Source organism: Otolemur garnettii, unplaced genomic scaffold, assembly GCF_000181295.1.
Source record: "Otolemur garnettii isolate 467f Iridium unplaced genomic scaffold, OtoGar3 scaffold00008, whole genome shotgun sequence".
NCBI lineage: Eukaryota > Metazoa > Chordata > Mammalia > Primates > Galagidae > Otolemur > Otolemur garnettii.
In genome coordinates, this window is record NW_003852403.1 from 38,635,252 (window position 1) to 38,655,456 (window position 20,205).

The window sequence follows — 20,205 nt, forward strand, 5'->3', positions numbered from 1 at the left end:
GATGGGTGAACTGCAGCACCCTGTGAGGCTGTGTTGTTTGGCGGACCAGGGCTGGATTCGAACTCGCCACCTTAGGTGTATGTGGCTGGCGCCCTAGCCACTTGAGCCACAGGCGCCGAGCCTGGGAATTATAATTTTTAAAAAGATATTCTTACAGTAATTTTTTTGGCTATCTAGCATTGATTTCTGTATTTGTCATCATGTCTAACTGCTATAACAAGCAACCTCCAAATCTCAGTGTCTTACACAAGTGTTTATTTTTTTCCTCATGCTATAGTCTAAGTGTTGGTTGGAGTTGAGGTAGCTTTGCTCAAGAGGCATTCAAGTCCAAGTTCCTTCTTTCTTGTGGCTCCATCACCCTGTAGGGCAGAGTCTTTCACCAGATCCTCTGTATACAGCTGTGAGATACAGCATGTGGAGAATTGCCTAGGAAGTTCTGGGGCCAAGCTTGGTGTTGGCATATTTCACTTCTACACACATTCCATTAGATTTAATTCAGTCACATGGACCCACTAACCACAAGGAAGGCTTAGAAATTATAGTCCACAGTGTATCCAAGGGAAAAAGGAAGGGGATTTAGTGAACTGTCTCTGGACAGTTTTTCCCTGGAGCACTAAACTGAAAGAAAGAAAAGGTTAAGTATTAGGGTGAGTGAACAGAGCTACTTTGGAGGAAAAAAAGTTCTTTTGAGCTTCCTCGCCAGTGTTCACAAAGTCTTTTTCCTTGCAGATGTTGAAAGACTGAAATAAATAAAGCATTGTCTGAGGTTGTTAGCCAACCTGGGGTACCTAGCCACCTACTTCCCCTCTTGTCCTCTTTTTTTTCCTCTATGAGAAAATGAAGGGAAAAAAGGAGGAGAGAAATTATGTTTCGGTTTTCATATAGTCCATATTAATTCATCCTTAATACTATTACTGATGTAGAATATAATTCTAGAAAGAACTTTTATCTTTTGTTTAACAATTTAATATTTCCCAGAGTTCATGTAAGTAGTCTAGCCCTAGTTTGTTTTGGTCTTCTTTGGTGAAAACCACTGGGTTGTTTATATGCATTAAAGGCTATTCTGGTGATCCTGGGGTACAGAGGACCTCAGAAGTCAAATTAGATCTGAAATCTCAGGGTTTCCCTTCTACCTAGGGAAGTTTTAGAGCAGCGGTTCTCAACCTGTGGGTCATGACTATATTAAAGGGCCACAGCATTAGGAAGGTTGAGAACCACTGTTCTAGAAGATCTTAATTCTGACAATGGTTACTTCTGGCAACTATTGTCTAGGTTGGTGATTTGCCAGCATGTGCTAGACCTGGATTTGGGTATATCCCTGTTAAGTATACTACTGTATTAGGGAACTAAATATAATGAAATCTTCTATTGCTCAATATATGATGTTAACTAATATTGGGTTATTTACAGACTGCGGCTGCAAACTGCTTCAACTCATCAGTGAGTAATATTCATGAAATAGAAATGCAGCTGAAAGATGTAAGTTCATTTCTTTTTGTTAAGTTATGAGTAAAGACGACTAATTCATTTATTTTATTTTATTTTATATTTTGAGACAGTCTCACTTTGTCACCCTGGGCAGAGGGCCATGGTGTCATAGCTCACAGCAACCTCCAACTCTTGGGCTCAAGCAATTCTCTTCCCTCCTCCTCCCAAGTAGCTGGGATTACAGGTGCCCGCCAGCCACAACGCCCGGCTATTTGTAGGGATGAGGCCTTGCTTTAGCTCAGGCTATTCTTAAACCTGTGAGCTCAGGCAGTCCACCCACCTTGGCCTCTCAGAGTGTTAGGATTACAGGCATGAACCACCACACCTGACTAATTCATTAATTCTTAAATTCTGTAGAAATTGGCCGTCTTAGTGCTATAGGGGTAAGGAGAGACTTGCCCTTTGCCCTGAAAGTTTGCTGAAAGATCATTGGTGGAAGAGAATCACTCTTTATTCAATATCCCAATGAAGTTCAGATATTTTTATACACCCCCTTTTGAGGGAAGGAAGAGAATAAGGAGTATAGATAGGTTCTGTTTTAGGGACTATAAATGATTGCTTGGGAGGTTGGATGGATGGGGGAAACAGATTGGCTTGTAAATTAACTCGAAAGACAGGTATTATGTTTTTTAAACGATTTGGTGTACTTGCTTTCTGCTGTATACTGAGATAACTGAGAGGAGGAATTTAGCTCCCCTTTTGATCTTTTGATCAAGTCAGTAAGGTTTATGCTAATAGAGGAAAAGCCTCTTCCACAGGTCTGTTAACTTCTAAGAAGTCTTTAATTCAAAATCTTTTTTTTTAACCTAAGAGTCATATTTGGGGTGAAATTTCCTGAGTTCCTTTAGTGTTGTGACTTGAAAAAAAATCTGTTGTTGAGACAGAAGAACTGAGTCTTCTCCTTCTCTTTTTGAGGCATTAAGGAGATCTATTTCCTCTAAGCATGGTCTCTATAGGCTAGAAAGCCCTAGAAGTCACCCACTACTACCAAACACCTCAATAACATCCCTTCTCCACCTAAATCTAACTTGCCCAACTATTTTATTGTTACATAATGCAATTCAGTTTATAGTATCTTTTTGTTTATTCATGTGGGTTATACTCTTTGGTTTGAAATTCTCTTGGAATTAGAATTCACTTTCATAATTTAAAAGGAGACATGTTCTTTGTACACTCAGTACTTTTTTTCTCTAGAATTTGATAGGAAGTTATTTTAGATATGTTAAAGCTATATTTCTTTTTTTTTTAATTTTTAAATTTTTTTATTTTTGAGATAGCTTCAAGCTGTCTCCCTGGATAGAGTGCTGTGGCATCACAGCTCACAGCAACCTCCAACTCCTGGGCTTAAGCGAGTCTCCTGTTTCCGCCTCCCAAGTATCTGGGACTATAGGCACCCATCACAATGCCCGGCTATTTTTTGGTTGCAGCCATCATTGTTTGGCGGGCCCAAGCTGGATTTGAACCCACCAGCTCACATGTATGTGGCTGGTGTCTTAGCTACTTGAGCCACAGGCGCTGAGCCAGTAAAGCTGTATTTCAAACTTATGTCTTAAATGGATTTGTGGGGTTTTTTGGGAATTGAATAAATTGAGAGCACAGAACTAATATTGACAGTGTATTTTTTCCAAGTTTTAATACAAGATACACAAAGTATAAAGTTCTTGAAGTTTTTGACTCAGCTCACTAGTAGATTGGAATTTTGATTCCAGAAATATTAGTGGCATTTCTATCTTGATCTAAGCATGCTCTAAGATTCTTGTTTTATTTAATCTAGCAAGTATCTCTTGAAGTCTATTTGATGTTCTATAGAAGAATTTAAATCTCTTGAGTGTCTGTATAGCAGGGTGCTGAGTACCTTTATCAAAATGATTTACCAGAAGTAACTGAAATCTAGAGGAAACATAATTTAAAATAGGTTCTGTGTGTTGTATATAACACTGTAGTGGATCACGCTGTGTATGTCAGTAGCCACCCATGAGATATGTGTATCTATGAATCATTCACCATAGACGCCTCCTGTGTCCTCACAGTATTTATGTACTTCTACCATGCTGGCTTTACAGCTAGCTACTCCTTAAATACACTGCCCCTTTCTCTTTCTGTTCCCTCTGCCTTGATGACATACTCCCTACCTCATTCAAATCTTTACTTAAATGTCACTTTCTTGGGATGGGAGGCCAGAAGAGGGGCTCCCTAGCTACCTATAGCAACCAAACAATTCCTATTCCCCCTTTTTAGCCACTCATCACATATTGCTATTAAACTTAGAATCTGTTTTACTTCTCTAGTTGAATTAGCTAACTTTTCCATTAGATTCAAGGTATAGAGGGAAAGACTTCTGTATTTTGTTCACTGCTATATCCTCAGTGTCTAACATTTGAAAGAAGATTGGATAGAATCAGTGAAATTTCTCAAATTTTAGTAGCTGTGGTTTTCCCTTTGGAATCTCAGCAAATGTTTGAGACTAGGAAGGAAATAGTAGTTGATGGAGCGTTAGGGAGCCAGGAAAGAGAGATCTCACTCTTAATCCCCACACTAGCATGTTACCAGCCTTTGAGAGCTCAGCAATTCAGGTTCCATCACACCCCACAGTTCCTACAAGGCTTCCTATAGCAGGATGCCCACCTATTTCAAGAATAAGTATTTGTTACTGTAAAATAAGTCCTAAAAACCTACCTGTGCCTTCCTTAAGGCCTAGCTATATCATTCCTCAGCTGCTATTTAGATATATCTGACATTCTCAAATAATTATGTGGAGTTAATGCTATAAACATTGTCAAATGTCAGTACTTTTACTATTTAAGAATTATTTTAGTACAGTGAAAATGGTCCTTTTTTTTTTTTTTAGACAAAGTCTAACTCTTTTAATTGTCAACTAAGGAATCTTTGAAAAGGGGTGTGTTCCCCTATGCCTTTGGAGATGTCTCACCTTTTCAAGCCAAATCAATGTGTGTCGTTTACATATTGATTTATGACTTTACCTGTAATTCCTATCTTCCTGAAATGTATAAAACTAAACTGCAACCCCACCACAGCAAATCCACTTGCTCAAGGCTTCTTGGGTGTGGCTCCAGGCCATGGTCCTCAAATTTGGCTCAGAATAAATCTCTTTAAATTATTTTACAGAATATGGCTTCTTTTCCATGGACATAAATTAATACATGGAAAGTATCTATTGGTTTGGCCTGAAAGGTGAGACATCTTAATGTATGGGCTTACAGGTTATAGGAGGGTTTAAAGATTCTTTAGTTGACAATTGGCTGGAAGAGTTAGGCTTTGTCTAAAAGACCAGGAGTCAGAGGAAAGGAAATGCATGAGTTAAGATAAGGGTCTGTTACTTAGGAGTAGCTACAGACATATACCCAGAATTTGTTACATATACAGGTTGGCCATAAAGTTCGTGTGCAGTTTAAACCCGTGTGCAATTGAGGACCTTTGGGTTTGTCTTGTGTAGTCTTTGACTGTTAGTGAGTTATAAAGGACCTCTCCAAGAAGGAAGGAAGCCTGTTGAGGCATGTCTTTCCCTTTTCTCATGGGTATCCCCTTGGCCTAGGTCAGCCTCTGGGGCTGGGGGAGCCTTAAGATTTTATTTTAGTTCACAGACGCAATACTTCTATCTAATCTCCCATTCTTAATGCGGTTTTGTCAGTTGACCCATAGTTTTTATTCCTCCAGTACAGGCTAACTTTGTGTTAGCTGATGAAGAGGATCCAGCGCCTGTCACTGTCAGCCAAGTGACAGCCAAATGCAGAGATAGGGATTAGGTCCAACCAGCTTTATTGTCAGAAGGCCAGCAATTCTGGAGAACAGCAAAACTAGTCTCTCAAAGACTGTTCTGCCCCAGTTACAATTCTAATAGTTTTTATAATGGGAATACAAGGAAATAAACCTAGTACATTTTAACTCTATCTGATAGGAAGTAACATCAAAGTAGACTTCATTATAACAATGCAAAATGTTTAAACACCAGAAAGGTAATTTTCTCTTAGTATCTAAGAGAACCATCAGAGAAAACAGCATATTATCAAAGTAACCTTTACTCCACCAATGTCACAACACCTTTTGTCTATATGTGACTGCCTCCTCAAGTGTCCTGAGGTAAACATCCTCATAATCATAGTGAAACCTTAACTAGATAAGGCAGTGGGCGAGGTAGGCAAGAATGTGAACTCTGCCCACTAGGGTCCCTGTACTGCTTCAGCTTAGCTTCTCAGACTCCGTCTTGTAGGCTGCTTTTCTGGCTTCCGTTGTCTTTGAGGTTGTAGTTTTAGGCCACAGAATATTTAGTGGATCTCTCTGTCAAACCAGAGGAAGAGCTTTCGGAGCATTCCCCAGGACTTCACCGTGCCCATTCTTATTCTACATACATTTTAATAAATTGGGTGAAAACATGTAGATAATACAAAGATGGAAAGGATAACTAATGTGATGATGACTCTAAAGATTCAAAACTGATACTATCAACATTTATGATAGCTATCAAATCCATTTATTGATACTATTAGGAAAAGGCAAGTGCATACAGAATCAGTGAGAAGGTGAAGAGTCAAGAAATGTTTGCATTATTGAGGTAACATCGCCATCATGTGGCCTGTTAGAATTTTGGTTCTTAACTTTTTTTTTTTATTTGAGTCAGTCTCCTGTCGGCTGCATCATAGCTCAGTGCAACCTCAAACTCATGGTCTGAAGCAATCCTGTCTCAGCGTCTCAGCCTCCCACGTAGCTGGGATTACAGGCACACAGCACACTACCTGGCTAATTTTTCCATTTTTTGGTAGAGACAGGTTTCATTCTTGTTCAGGCTGGTCTCAAACTCCCAGCCTTAAGTGATCTTCTGCCTCTGCCTCCCAGAAAGCTAAGATTATAGGTGTGAGCCGCTGTGCCAGGCCTGTTTCTTCAGTCTTTAACCAATTTAAATTTTTAATTTTTGTGCTTAATTTTTGGACAGCGACAGCTTCTTTTAAAAGACAAAAAAGAATTTTATTTTTATTTATTTATTTATTTTTTTCTGCAGTTTTTGGCTGGGGCTGAGTTTGAACCCTCCGGTATATTAGGCCAGCAACCTACTCCTTTGAGCCACAGCCATCACCCGACAAAAAAGAATTTTAAAGTAATTTTACAATATGGACAAATATAAGTTTAGTATAAAATTAGGCATCTTTGATATCTAACACACTATGACGTATAGGTATTTGGGTATACATGTGCTCTGAGTCATATAGGGCTCCCTCTCTAGGCAACTAAATCTGAGTCTGAGCCTGATGTTCTCATGAGTTCTTTTCTTCTGAAAGATGCATGGGGTATGACAGGATGGCAGTAATTCCGAGTAAGGGTTTACTACTATAGCCTGGTTTGAGCTAGGCCATGAATCCTAGCATTCTTCTCAACTATACTAAGTCCACTGTAAGTTCACTGTCAGAATGTTAATATTCATATTTATTTGAGGCTAATTTCTCTTTTCCCCAACTTGTACTGTGAAAAATTTCAATATACAGAAAAGTTGAAAGTGTATTGAACAATTGTATAGCTACCACTAAGACTGAACAATGATTTAGACTCTTTAAATCAAATTACTACAGGGAAGGTAGCTATCCACAGAGATTTACATTATAAATGATATAAGATAGGGTAGACACACAATATCTCCAGTTGGTAAGTGAACTCTTAAGTCATACAAAGATAATTACAGCCATAACTGACAGGTACAGACAGAAAAATATCTCAGGTGGCAGGAGAGCCCTGGACTAAGTCTTTCATTCCAGAGGCTACTTCTGTCTTCTTAATCTGTTTCCTACTCCTATAGAAAACAGACACCGAAAATGCTTTAATCCCCATACCTGGAAGCTTAGTTCACGCGTTTGTAGGATGCTTGTAGAAGAAGCCTAACAAAGTTTGGAAGAACCCTGTAGACTTTCTCTGGAGTTTCCATATATATAGATCTTTCTGGATATGAGCCTCAACTACCTGTGTCTTTAAAGGATGGAAGTTCTTACCAGAAAGCAGATGCCCTGATATACAGCCAGAACCTTGGGGTTCTTTATCTACTCTACATCCTGGGACTAGAGATCAGAGGAATGGCTACTGAAAAAGAAAACACTGTATTTTATTTTCAGCTCGGACTTAAAATAGAAGAATGCTATCTCTGCATAAGAGATCATTTTAAGAGTTGTCTAGTTCTCACAGTAGTCAGTAATCTGAAATTCATATTCCACTCTTGACAAAATGAGGTTTATTGATAATGTTATAGCTTCTTTGGAGTACAAATTACTATTAGTCCTGATTTATAGCAGGTCATGTGGGATATAAGTGAAAGGGTTACAAAGCTGTAACGAAGCCAGTGTTCTTTTAGAGAAAACCCTTTATATATATGCACACACACATACACAGACATACATACATCTACATAAACCCCCCCCCCACACAAAATAGTACTTTCCTCTTACCCCATCTCACCTCTTTTTTGGGGGACGGGATAGAGTGTTGCTCTGTCACCCAGGCTGCCATGGCTTTAGCCTAGCTCACAGCAACCTTAAATTCTTAGGCTAAATTGATCCTCCTGCCTCAGCCTCCCAGGTAGCTGGGAATACAGGTGTGTGCCAGAAGACCAGCTAACATGTCTATGAGACGGGCTCTCACTCTTGTTCAGGCTGGTTTCGAACTCCTGAGCTCAGGGATCCACCTGCCTTGGCCTCTCAGAATGCTAGGATTACAGGTATGAGCCACTGTGCCTGGCCCAGTCTCATCCTCTTAGACTTAACACTTAGATTGGAAAGGAGAGAAGAACTATAATCTCATGTCTGTGCTATATAAGAATTTCTAGTCTTAGGGCCAGGCGCGATGGCTCCCACCTATAATCCCAGCACTTGGGAGGCTAAGGCAGGTGGATTGCCTGAGCTCACAGGTTCAAGACCAACCTGAACCAGAGCAAGACGTCATCTTTGAAAAATAGGTGGGCGTTGTAGTGGGCGCCCTGTAGTCCCAGCTACTCAGGAGGCTGAGGCAAGAGGATCACTTGAGCCCAAGAGTTTGACATTGCTATGAGCTAAGATGCCATGGCACTCTACCAAGGGTGACCAAGTGAGACTCTGTCTCAAAAAAACAAAAAAAATTTTTTTTAGTCTTTTATCTCTACCATCAGCAGATTAGTTGTCTCCTTTGCTGGTTTTTAACATGAATGTACCCTGCTTTCAATAGGAGGACTGTCACCTCCCCTGGCAAAACAGGGTGGTAACTGTGTGTGGGGGGATAATGTGCAATTGCTGGGGATGGCTGAGATCCCTAACGGACTCCTTTTGTTTTGTCTTTAACTGAATTTCAAGAATCAAGAGGTTAGGGCGGTGCCTGTGGCTCAAGAAGTAGGGCACTGGCTCCATATACCGGGATTGGCGGGTTCGAACCCAGCCCTGGCCAAAAAACTGCAAAAAAAAAAAAAAAGAATCAAGAGGTTAAGAACATTTAGAGTTAGAACCAGAGGACATGTGAATTTGTCCTAGTTAACAATATCTATAGAAATTTTTATTTTAGAAAATAAGAGACAGGCTTGGCGCCTGTGGCTCAAGTGTCTAAGGCACCAGTCACATACACCTAAGGTGGCGGGTTTGAATCCATCCTGGGCCCGCCAACAACAATGACAACTGCAACCAAAAAATAGCCGGGCGTTGTGGCGGTTGCCTGTGGTCCCAGCTACTTGGGAGGTGGAGGCAGGAGACTTGCTTGAGCCAGGAGTTGGAGGTTGCTGCGAGCTGTGATGCCATGGCACTCTACCCAGGGGGACAGCTTGAGGTTCTGTCTCAAAAAAAAAAAAAAAAGGAAAAGAAAAGACAGCCAGGTGTGGTGGTTCATACTCCTAGCACTTTAGGAGGCTGAGGTGGGTGGATTGCTTGAGCTCAGGAGTTTGAGACCTGCCTGAGTAAGAGCAAGACCCTGTTTCTACTAAAAATGGGGGTTGGGGAAGAAAACCTAGCTGGGCATTGTGGTGGGCACCTGCAGTCCCAGCTACTTGGTTTTTGTTTTGTTTTGTTTTGTTTTTGAGACAGAGTCTGACTCTGACGCCATGAGTAGAGTGCTACGGCATCATAGCTCACAGCAACCTCAAATTCCCGCTCCTCAAAAAAGGAGCAAGCCAGTCTCTGCTTCTGCTTCTTCTAAGGGTACTAGTCATCAGATTTAGGGCTCACCTCACCCCCATATGGGCTCATCTTAAATGTATCTGTAAAGACCTTGTTTGTAAGTTAGGTCATGTTCTGAGGTTTCAAGTGAACATGAATTTTGGAGGACACGGTTGAACTCACTATAAGCACAAAAATCCCATACAAATAGGTGAGCGAACTGAGTTTGAGATTTTTAATTGGAATATAAAGATGATATAAGGGAAGACAATTGGTGATAAAGAGGGAAGGTGGCTGTTGAAAATTGATCTTCTGGAAAGTAGACACTGAGATGATGTTGGGAGTACAAATGATTTATCAGGGAGCAAGATCTGTGTAAGGAAGAAGGAGCAGGAATGGACCATCAGACCATGGTGAAAACCTGACAGAATCTCTGTCAGCCCATGGCAGGGCAGGCGGGTGGGCAGGTAGGCAGAGCAGAGGGCCGTGTTGGGTAGAAATGGATAGGCCCTTGTTCAGTTTGGGCTGGGACCACCCAGTTCCTCTCAAAAGCTGAGGGAAATTTGAAGGAGTTAGCAGCTGGAGGCTCTGTGAGCCCCTACATCGGGGCAGAGCTCTTTCGTGAAGGGGAATTTGTACAGCAATCTCTATGTCTGCCACAAAAGGCATTGTAGTTTACAGAGAACTTGCATACACACAATGTTAAGCAAGTTATGTTTTGGAGAAAGCAAATAAATGAACTTAATTTTGTGTGCCTTCGTCATGTTGTCGTCTATGCTGAAGGTGCGTGACATAAGTAGTCGCCCTTAATTATTTTATGAGCCATACAAGGTTTTATGTGTTGGAAAAATCTAAATCACTTGGACTCCCTTACCTATTTTAAGATTTTGTTTTTTATTTTACTGTTGATTTTCTGTCATCTTCACATTAAGGCGCTGGACAAAAATCAGCAGTGGCTTGTGTATGATCAGCAGCGAGAGGTGTACGTGAAAGGACTTCTGGCAAAGATCTCTGAATTGGAAAAGAAAATGGAAGCAGCTGCTCATTCGCTCCCACAGCAGACAAAAAAGACTGAATCAGAAGGTACTGACTGGTATAAAAATGTACTCTGGGGATGGATCTGACATTTTCCAAAAGGAGTGATTTAGGAGTGATTCATCCAGTTTAGATTTTTATAGATACATGCTAGAAGGTAAAATAAGAGCAAGTCTTCTGGCCCTGAAGTAAGAAATACCATTTTTGCAAGTTTCATTTCCAAGTGTGTTCAGATAAAAGGAGGGTGCAACACAGATGAAAGGTCATCTTTGGCAGCTCTGGAATCACATTAAATGTTTTCCACCCATGAATGTCCTTCCCCTCTTCCAAAGTTCTCCAATTTTTATTTTTCCAGAGCTGTCCTTGTCACCAACTCTTTTTTTTTTTTTTTTTTAGTCTTACTATGTCACCCTTAGTAGAGTGCCATGGTGTCACTCACAGCAACCTCAAACTCTTGGGCTCAGGTGATTCTCTTGCCTCCCAGGTAGCTGGGACTACAGGCTCCCGCCACAATGCCCAGCTATTTTTTTAGTTGTTGCCATTGTCATTTTTATTTAGCAGACCTGGGCTGGGTTCGAACCCACCAGCCCTGGTGCCTGTGGTTGACGCCCTCATCACTGAGCTACAGACACTGAGCCGTCACCAACTCTCTTCTTATACTATTTCCTTTTGGCACTTATTTCTGTTATATGAACCTCAGGAGAAAGAGTATATTTTATAGATGATTCTTCAATTATTTTAGCATCGATATAGAATTGAGCTACAGTTTCTTATTCATGATGCAGTCTTTTTGCCAAGAGCTTTGCAGTTTCCCTAACATTGATCTGAATGAAGTTTCACAGCACCACAGGAGGTGGGGCAGGAAAGGTCATCATTCCCATTTCACAGATGAAGAAGTAGGTTCAGCAATTATAGATGACAAGTTAAGCGTTTCTTAAAAGACTTGACAGCCAAAAGGGGACCAAAGCCTTGAATTATAGTATAAAGTGAAGGCTAAAGAAATGGGAATAAGGTTTATGATCTTGGATCATCACATTAGAATATTTAAAATGAAACTCATGCTAAAAAGAAAACACAAAAGGAATGTCTCTAGAGGCAATTCAAAGCTGGTTAGCCCTAATGAGACAAAGTTATTACCATGGTGCCTTTATATGTTTACTACACATAAAAGCAGGATTTTAGTTATGAGCTAAGTCTTATGGTTTTTCTTTTGGTAATGTGGCTTTCTCTCTATTTTATCAGCATAATATGTGTTATAAGCACTTGTTAAAATAATATAATAGTACTGAAAGGCCACATCCTACCTTTCCCATCCCAGTTTTTGTTTCCTCTTTCTATAGCATAGCTGCTCTTAATATTTCTGTTTTTAATTTTGGTAATTATCTCCATGTCTATAAATAATGAGCTTATATCTTTGTTTGTTTTCTTTAGACATTTGTCTCAATATCTCTTGATTTAGTATCGTTATAGTACTGAGTCTAGTTCTCAGTTTGTGAGTTTTGTACCATCAAACGATGTCCTTGAACTTCTCTTTCTTATTCCATCATGTGTTAACCATAGTCCTTTTCACTGACTCCCCATGTTGTAAACTGGGGAAATACGTGTGCCCTCATTCAGAGGAACATATTTAATGTTTCACTTTTCAGAATATTATCTTTTCTATAAAGTGAATTAATGTTTGTCACAGGTTATCTTCAAGAAGAGAAGCAAAAATATTATACCCATCTCTTGGCAAATGCAAAAAAAGATCTCGAGGTTGAGCGACAAACCATAACTCAGTTGAGTTTTGAACTTAGTGAATTTCGAAGAAAATATGAAGAAACCCAAAAAGAAGTTCAAGAGTTAAATCAACTGTTGTGTTCGCAAAGAAAGGCAGATGTACAGCATCTGGAAGATGATAGGCATAAAACAGAGAAAATACAGAGACTCAAGGCAGAGAATGATATTGCGAGGGAAAAACTTGAAGAAGAGAAGAAGAGATCTCAAGAGCTCTTATCTCAGGTAAGCTCAGTAGTAAGGCTTTCTATGATTCATAACTCAAGGTGTTCTTTGAACACTTATTAAGTGCCAGGATCTACTTTAATCACTAGACAACCAGCAGGAAGCAAAACAAGTTTCTACCCCCTCATGGGAGTTTATATGTCAGAATGGACACTGACCACAAACAAGTACCTAAATAAATAAACTAAAGAAAATGCAACAGGGTAATATGATGAAGAGAAATTGGGGGTCATTGGAGGCCTCTCTGAGGAGATGGTGTTTGGACAAAGAGCTGAGAACAGGAAGGATCCAGTGAGGATCCTGTGTAGAGGAAATCATACAACAGCGGCTCTGAGTGAGAAGGGGCTAGGTACGCCTGAGAAGCTAAAAGAAGATAGGATATAGTGGGAGGAATCACAACGGATTCCTAGGCCAGCATCTGGGTTGTAATGATACTCTGCTTACCTGGATTCCCACAGCACCTTTCTTGTTTTCTTACACTCAAACATTATGCTAGGGTATCTTAGTAATGTTGGAGTTACTAAGTTAGGATTATTAGAATGGAATACTACTTTGACAGAACTCATTAATTTAGATTTTGCATGGCAGCATGAAATAATGGAAAGAATATTCTTTGGAGTTCATGCTTGGTCTGTGGTCCAGGATGTGCAAATCACCTAACTGTCTGACTCTCAAGTTATTCAAATCAAGTTGTCAAATTAACCATAACCTCTGCTTGCCTCTTAGGGCTTTTGTGAGGGTCATTTGAGACAATGTGAGAGTGCTTTGTAAACTAAGCAAGGTGAATGTTAGTCACTGATAGAAATATAATAGTAATTCGTAAAATCCTCCAAAAGTTGAGAGTGGTGTGGGGAGTGATTAGTAGTCTGTAACATTTGCCTTCTTGGTCTTTATCACTCTACTCTATCCACAGGTGTGATCAGTGATATTGGGGAAGAATTAAGCAGAACTAATCACAGTTTGCTCCAACTCTGTGGCCAAGGGCAAGGCACTGCCAGCTTTGTTACTCTCCTCAGAAGTATCAGGAGATGTGAGGCCTCCAGGAAAGGGGGTGTGGCTGCTGCAGAGTTCAGTGTTTGATCAGCCTTGCATCTGTGTGCTCAGGGAGCTCTCAGCCTGGGAGCTATTGCCCAGCTGCTAGTGTAGGTAGCCACCAAATAAATGACCAGCTGAAATAATTCATCCCTGACCGGCAGGTGTTGTCCTGGTTAGAGATGTGAGACGTGTGATGTGAGCTTCTCATGCATCCCAGGCCAAGCCATAAACGGTTGGACGTGACAACAGTAGCTCTCTTTACATCCTACAGGTCCAGTTTCTTTACACATCTCTGCTAAAGCAGCAAGAGGAACAAACAAGGGTTGCTCTGTTGGAACAACAGGTACTCACTTGGGGTTACTTCTAAATTCAATCTGGCCTCTTAGAAAATGGAATTTTTTTTCTCCTGTTGGTACTCGTCTAGGGGGAACCTTTCGAAATTTATGAAAAGCATTTTTAAAAGGCTTTCACAAAAAATATTTAAAAATATCTGAACTAGCCATATATTCCTGTTACTGTCCTTAGACTAAACCAGATTCTTTGAGAAATGATGACAATTTTCTTGACAGGAAGATATTGGGCTTGGCAAATTGTACTCTTCCCAATGGCTGTAATTCCTACCCTAGTAGGATCCAACCTAGTAGGATCTCCTAATGGGGCTACCTTATAACTTCAAGCAGATCTTAGAGAGACATCTGTCATTCTCGGAATGTAGAGCAGAGAGTCTTACTGCAACCAGAGAATGGCCATCATTTCCCTTCTCCCTCTTTTCCGTCTTCTCCCTCTTTAAGAGATGGAGAGAAATAAATCTAACCAGCAGCTTCTTAAGCTGCTCTTCACTCACCTGTACCTTAGCATTGGCTTTGTTTCGTGGATAAACTAAATCCTTAGCTATAAGCTTCTCCATTTCTAAATATCTCGTGGCGCCCAGATGAATTCTTGCTATGATGATACAACAGATGTTCTCTTCTTGTGCTAATACAAGAATGCAAATCTCCAGTCTAGAAAACTAGATAACAGTAACTGTCTTGTCCTGGACATTTTCTAGATGCAGGCATGTACTTTAGACTTTGAAAATGAAAAACTTGACCGTCAAAATATGCAGCATCAGTTGCATGTAATCCTTAAGGAGCTCCGAAAAGCAAGAAATCAGATAACACAGTTGGAATCCTTGGTGAGTCTGCAATGGTTAAATTGAAACTGCTCTTTGTCTTTCTGTCATCTTAAAGAACAGCTAGCTATATCTCCAATCAATAGGCAGAGTCCCTGTCTCCTTTGAAGCAAACGCCCTTTGAGCATCAATTCGTAGCACTAGAAAGAGGGACATCCTATATCTCTTGGTGATGATGACATCACTGGTGTTTGGAACCATCTCCCCACCTACTGTAGGTGCTGTGATTCTAGAGGCAATAAACAGCACCCGGCGGGGGAGAGAAGTCATGGAATCCTGAACTGGATGAATGAAATGCTGTTCTTACGGATAATGGAATGTTAAGGAGAAACCCAGCTTTGGTTGTATAGATTCTTTGACAAACAGTACACAGCTCTATTCTTTACTATGTCGTTGATTTGGACCATTTATAATGTTTGAAATTAAGATGTGTAATTCATTTTTTATTATTGACTGCTTCTCAAAGCATAGGAAGTCAGAGGATATGAAAAGGATTTGTTATTTTCTTGCTTTCCACCACCTTCCCAGTGTGCTATAAGATACACTCATTTTTAAGTTTTATTAAATAAATTCTTACCAAAAAAACGAAAAAGGTAAGTCTCAAAGACGCATTATCTTCGACATTTCTGTGTATAACCTGTTTGGTCTGCTAAAATTCTTTTACTGCCCCTTAACTCCATGTAGTTCTTTATTGCTGAAATTGCCCATTTTATCAAACTAGCACATTTAATCAGCGCTGCACATAGACCTACCTTCCATTTGGCTCGAAGCACATTAATAAAACCTTTCTATATGAACACCAACTCTGGTACTTCTCAGGTAATTTGGGTAATAACAGTAGTTGTCTGGGTAATTCATAACCGATACCACCGTAGTACCGATGAGCAGGGATTCAAAAGAAAATCTGTCTGTTGGGCTCAAACAGCTCAAGTTAAAATTGCTGAACAATGTGCCTTTTTACAAATGGTGTTCATTTGCAATTTACTTTTCAGAAGCAGCTTCATGAGTTTGCCCTCTCAGAGCCATTAGTTGCTTTTCAAGGGGAGAATGAAAACAGAGTAAAAGTTGGCTCACCAAAAAGTCCCCCTGCTGCACTCAACGAAAGCCTGGTGGAGTGTCCCAAGTGCAATATACAATATCCAGCTACGGAACATCGAGATCTGCTTGTCCACGTTGAATACTGTTCAAAGTAGCAAAATAATTATTCTTTCGTTTTGTGTCAAAAGATCCAATACTGTATCTCATGTTAGCTTATGAACATTCTGAATTGCATATTTCACCTTCTGTATAAGAAACTGCCTATCTACCTTTGACACTGTCATACAAGTGAATCATTGGAATTTTGGAGCTGCTTTGCGTTTTCCTTGGCAGTGATACCTCCTGAGATGGTTCCTCATCAGGCTATAGTGACAGAAAGTGGTGAGCAGTGTGTGCTGAAACTACTCACGTTTTGCACTGTTAAAGTACTTGATGAAGAAAAGATAATTCAGGTTATTGCTTATGGGTTATAGCACAGGCAAACAAATATTTTATGTTTTATGACTTTAAAAAAATCAAAGGTAACTAACCAAGAATCTTAACTGTGTTAGTATGTTTTATTCAAGCACTTCTGATTTTGGTGTCCCTTGTATAAAGGTGATAATACCATTTTCACTTTTTTTCTTTGCCATCACAGAACGGTTATAAGTAAAGTTGAGAATTTTCTTAATGTTTATTTGCTGCTTCCTATCGAAACTAAAGCCAGCCATGTTCTGAGCATGAAGTAGATTCTATTTGAAGAATACTCACAAGTAGCCACACGCAATGTTTTTTCTCTCATATTATCTGGCTATAACTTGAATTTCATTAGCACATGTCAGTTAGCTGAAATTGTTAAAATGAATTTTAACAAAATCATCTAGCCCTCCTGTTTGATTTACAATATTTTATTTATTTTTGGCACTCTTGAAGCTGGGCAATATAATTATCAGATGTTTGTTTATCAGAGAGGTTTGTACATGCTTTGTGTAAACCCCCAAATTTTTTTTTATTTCTTCAGGTTTTCTAACATGCTTAACACTGGGCTACTATTAGTAATATAAATGAGAAAAGAATAAAATTATTTAATAAGTTTTAATATGTCTAGTGTATATGTATACATAGGTATTCTAAGATTTCTACCCCAAGAAGAGTGTCTGGGTTACAGATTAAGACACTGTGTAAAATAAGGCAGTCAAGCACACATCAGAACCAGAAAGTATGTGAGGAAGATAGGACTAGCTGCTTTCAGACATCTCTGTGGAACAGATAACAACTCATGCTCATATTTATTCATAAATATGAATTTGAAACTCATGCTCATATTTATTCATAAATATGAATTTGAGTTATTCATTACAGGGGCAAATAAAATAAGCATGAAAGTTATATAGGTTTTTTTAACTCTAGAAATAATACAGATCTGTTTATGAAAGTAAAATCTTGCTATTACTGTTAATAATCTCAGGTTCGCAATATCATCAACTATAGTTGGACAAAAGAAATAGAAATCTTCAACCAGATAGTTCTTCTTCTGACCCTAAGTATTATGGCAAAGACCATAGTTTAAATCGTAAATATATGCAGTAAGGAAGTTATCTCCCTTACAACTTTAAAGCAAGCCAGGCATTACTTCTTTATAGATGTGGGAAGTATCTTGGTCATCAGGGAGTAGTGGAGTCAAGAACTCAGACCCTTGATGCAAGAGCCTGTGTAGCTGTATTCTATTTGCCAAGATTTTATTGAGTATTTTTGCGTTGATATTAATTAATGAAATTGGTCTATACTTTTCCTTTTTTGTTGGCTCCTTTCCTGGTTTTGTTATCAGGGTGATATTTACTTTATAGACTGTGTTGGAGAGGTTTCCTTCCTTCACAGTGTTTTTTGTTTTCAATTTCATTTATTTCTGATCTATTGGTTATTTCTTTTCTTTTGCTAGGTTTGGGACTGGATTACTCTTTCTTTTCCAGTTACTTGAGATGATTCATTAGTATGTTGATGTGTGCTGTTTCTGCTTTGGGGATGTGGCACCTAATGCAATAAATTTCCCTCTTAGGACTGCTTTTGCAGTTTCCTTCAGGTTTTGATAGTTTGTGGCTTCATTGTCTTTGTTCAAGGAATCTAATGATTTCCTTCTTTATCTCCTTCTTGGCCCAGCTGTCACACAGCATAATGTTTAGTTTCCATGACTTGCCGGGGGTCGGGGGGGGGGTGAAGGTTTTTGTTGGAGTTGAGTTCTACCTTTATTCTCTGTGGCCTGAAAAGATATAAGGTATAATTTCTATTTTTTAAATTTTGTTGAGGTTTGATTTGTGTCCTATGATATGATCAGTTTGGGGCTACGATCCATGAGCTGATGAGAGAGAACGTATACTCAATAATTTGGGGATGGTATGTTCTGCATGTCTATTAAGCCCAATTGTTCTAGGGTCACATTTAAGTTCCTTGTTTCTTTGTTTAGTTTCTGTTTAGAGGATTTGTCTAATTCTGTCAGTGGGGTGTTGGAGTCCCCATTTATTGTGGTATTGTAGGATATATTATTGTTCAGACAGTAAGGGTTCATTTTATAAATCTGGGAGGATTTATGTTCGGTACATATGTATTTAGAATTGAAATGTCTTCAGAAAAAAATCAAAGAATTGCAGTGTCTTCTTGTATTGTTCCCTTGACCAGTTCCTCTTAGTCTTTCTTTATTTTTATTGCTTTAAATTCACTTGTATCTGCAAATAAAATTGTGACTTCTTTTTTTCTTCTGACATCCATTTGCCTGAAATATTGTTTTTCATCTCTTCACCTAAGTCTTATTTAGAGATTAGATGTATTTCCTGAAGACATCGTATAGTTGGCATATATCTTTTTTAGCCAGCCAGCCAGTGCCTCTTCAGTGGGGAATTCAAGCCATTCACATTTATTGAGAGAATCGATAAATATGGTGGAGTTCTGTTTGTCTTGTTTTGCAGGGTTTTGTTGTCTAGTTTTATCATTTGGGTCATTGTGGAAGCTAGGCTTTGGCCTTTTGTTTCTGGGTGTCTACTTTGCTGGTGGTCCATCATGATGGTCTATGTGTAGTATGGGTACTTTCTGAAGAGCTGGTATTGTAGTGGCAGTTTCTTCGATGATTGCTTGTTTGTAAAAGATTTGATCTCTTCATCAAATATGAAACTTAGTTTGGCTGGATATAGGATCCAAGGCTTTAGTTGATTTTTCTGAGTAAGTTGAAAGTCAGAGCCCAGTCTCTTCTGGCTTGTAAAATTTCAGCTGAGAAATCCACTGTCAGCTCTGATACATTTGCTCCTGTAGGTCAATTCATGCTTACTCCTGGCTGTTTGAAGAGTTTTGTTTTTCATTTTGACCTTGGCCAATTTCATTACAATGTATCTAGGACAGCAGTTCTCAACCTGTGGTCCTGACCCTTTGTAACATCATGGCATTAGGAAGGTTGAGAACCAGTGATCTAGGAGATGCTCTGTATTGAGATGAACCGGGATTCATTATCCATCTAAAAGGAATCTTTGGTGATGCTTTGGAAATTTTCTGTTATGATATAAAGGTATCCCTGAAGGAGATACCTTCAGAGATCCCTATAATTCATATGTTTGTATGCTTTTTGCAGTTCCATAATTCTCTAAGAGGTTGCTGTGCTTTTTACATTCTTCTTTTCTGCCTCTTTAAATGACTGAGTTAGCTCAAGAGCTTTATCCTCTAGCTCTGATATTCTTTCTTCTCCATGGTTTAAAATCTGTTATTGAAACCTTCTACTGCATCTTTAAATTCTCTGAATGACTCCTTTGGTTCTTTAAGCTCTGATATATCCTTTCTATTTTCATGATGTCTTTCATTCATTTCTTGGGTCAATTTTTGGATTTCCTCTTGATGGTTTTCTACTTTACCTTCAATTCCCATCATCATTTTTGCCATCCATACTCTAAATTCACTTTTTGTTATTTCCCTAATTTCTTTATAGGTGAATCTTGTGTGGTAGCTGCTTCATGATCCCTTGGGGGGAGGGGGTTGATCTGTTGTGATTTTTCATGTTGCTAGAAATTTGTTGTTGGTTCCTCCTCGTGGTGTTTTCTTCTTGTTCACTTCCTTCCCCTACTTACTCCTCTCGCTTCTTAACATTCCTTATCTCTGTTCTTGGGTGTTAAAGTGGCTTTCTGGTACAGGGATGAAAGGGAAAGAAGAGAATAAAGAGAAGGAAGAAAAAAAAATTTTAAAGAGAGAAGAAAGATGGAAAGAGAAATTGTAAGAGAGAAAGTGGAATTGAGCTGAACACAATGACCTACACTCATAGTCCCAGAACTCCTGGGGGGCCAAGGCAGGAGCGCCTTACTGGCTTGAACAAGAGCA

General features: G+C 39.3%; 1 protein-coding gene across 1 annotated transcript in view; it reads left to right on the plus strand.

Moving 5' to 3' along the window:
- Positions 1-16,583, plus strand: part of CEP55 (centrosomal protein 55) — a 25,163-nt gene extending 8,580 nt beyond the window's left edge. The window contains exons 4-9 of the mRNA XM_003783710.2: positions 1,411-1,479; positions 10,529-10,679; positions 12,319-12,632; positions 13,939-14,010; positions 14,716-14,841; positions 15,831-16,583. Coding sequence (XP_003783758.1) covers positions 1,411-1,479; positions 10,529-10,679; positions 12,319-12,632; positions 13,939-14,010; positions 14,716-14,841; positions 15,831-16,031 — 933 coding nt within the window. The 3' untranslated portion in view covers positions 16,032-16,583. The remainder of the gene's footprint in view (positions 1-1,410; positions 1,480-10,528; positions 10,680-12,318; positions 12,633-13,938; positions 14,011-14,715; positions 14,842-15,830) is intronic.
- The last annotated feature ends 3,622 nt before the right edge of the window (positions 16,584-20,205 follow it).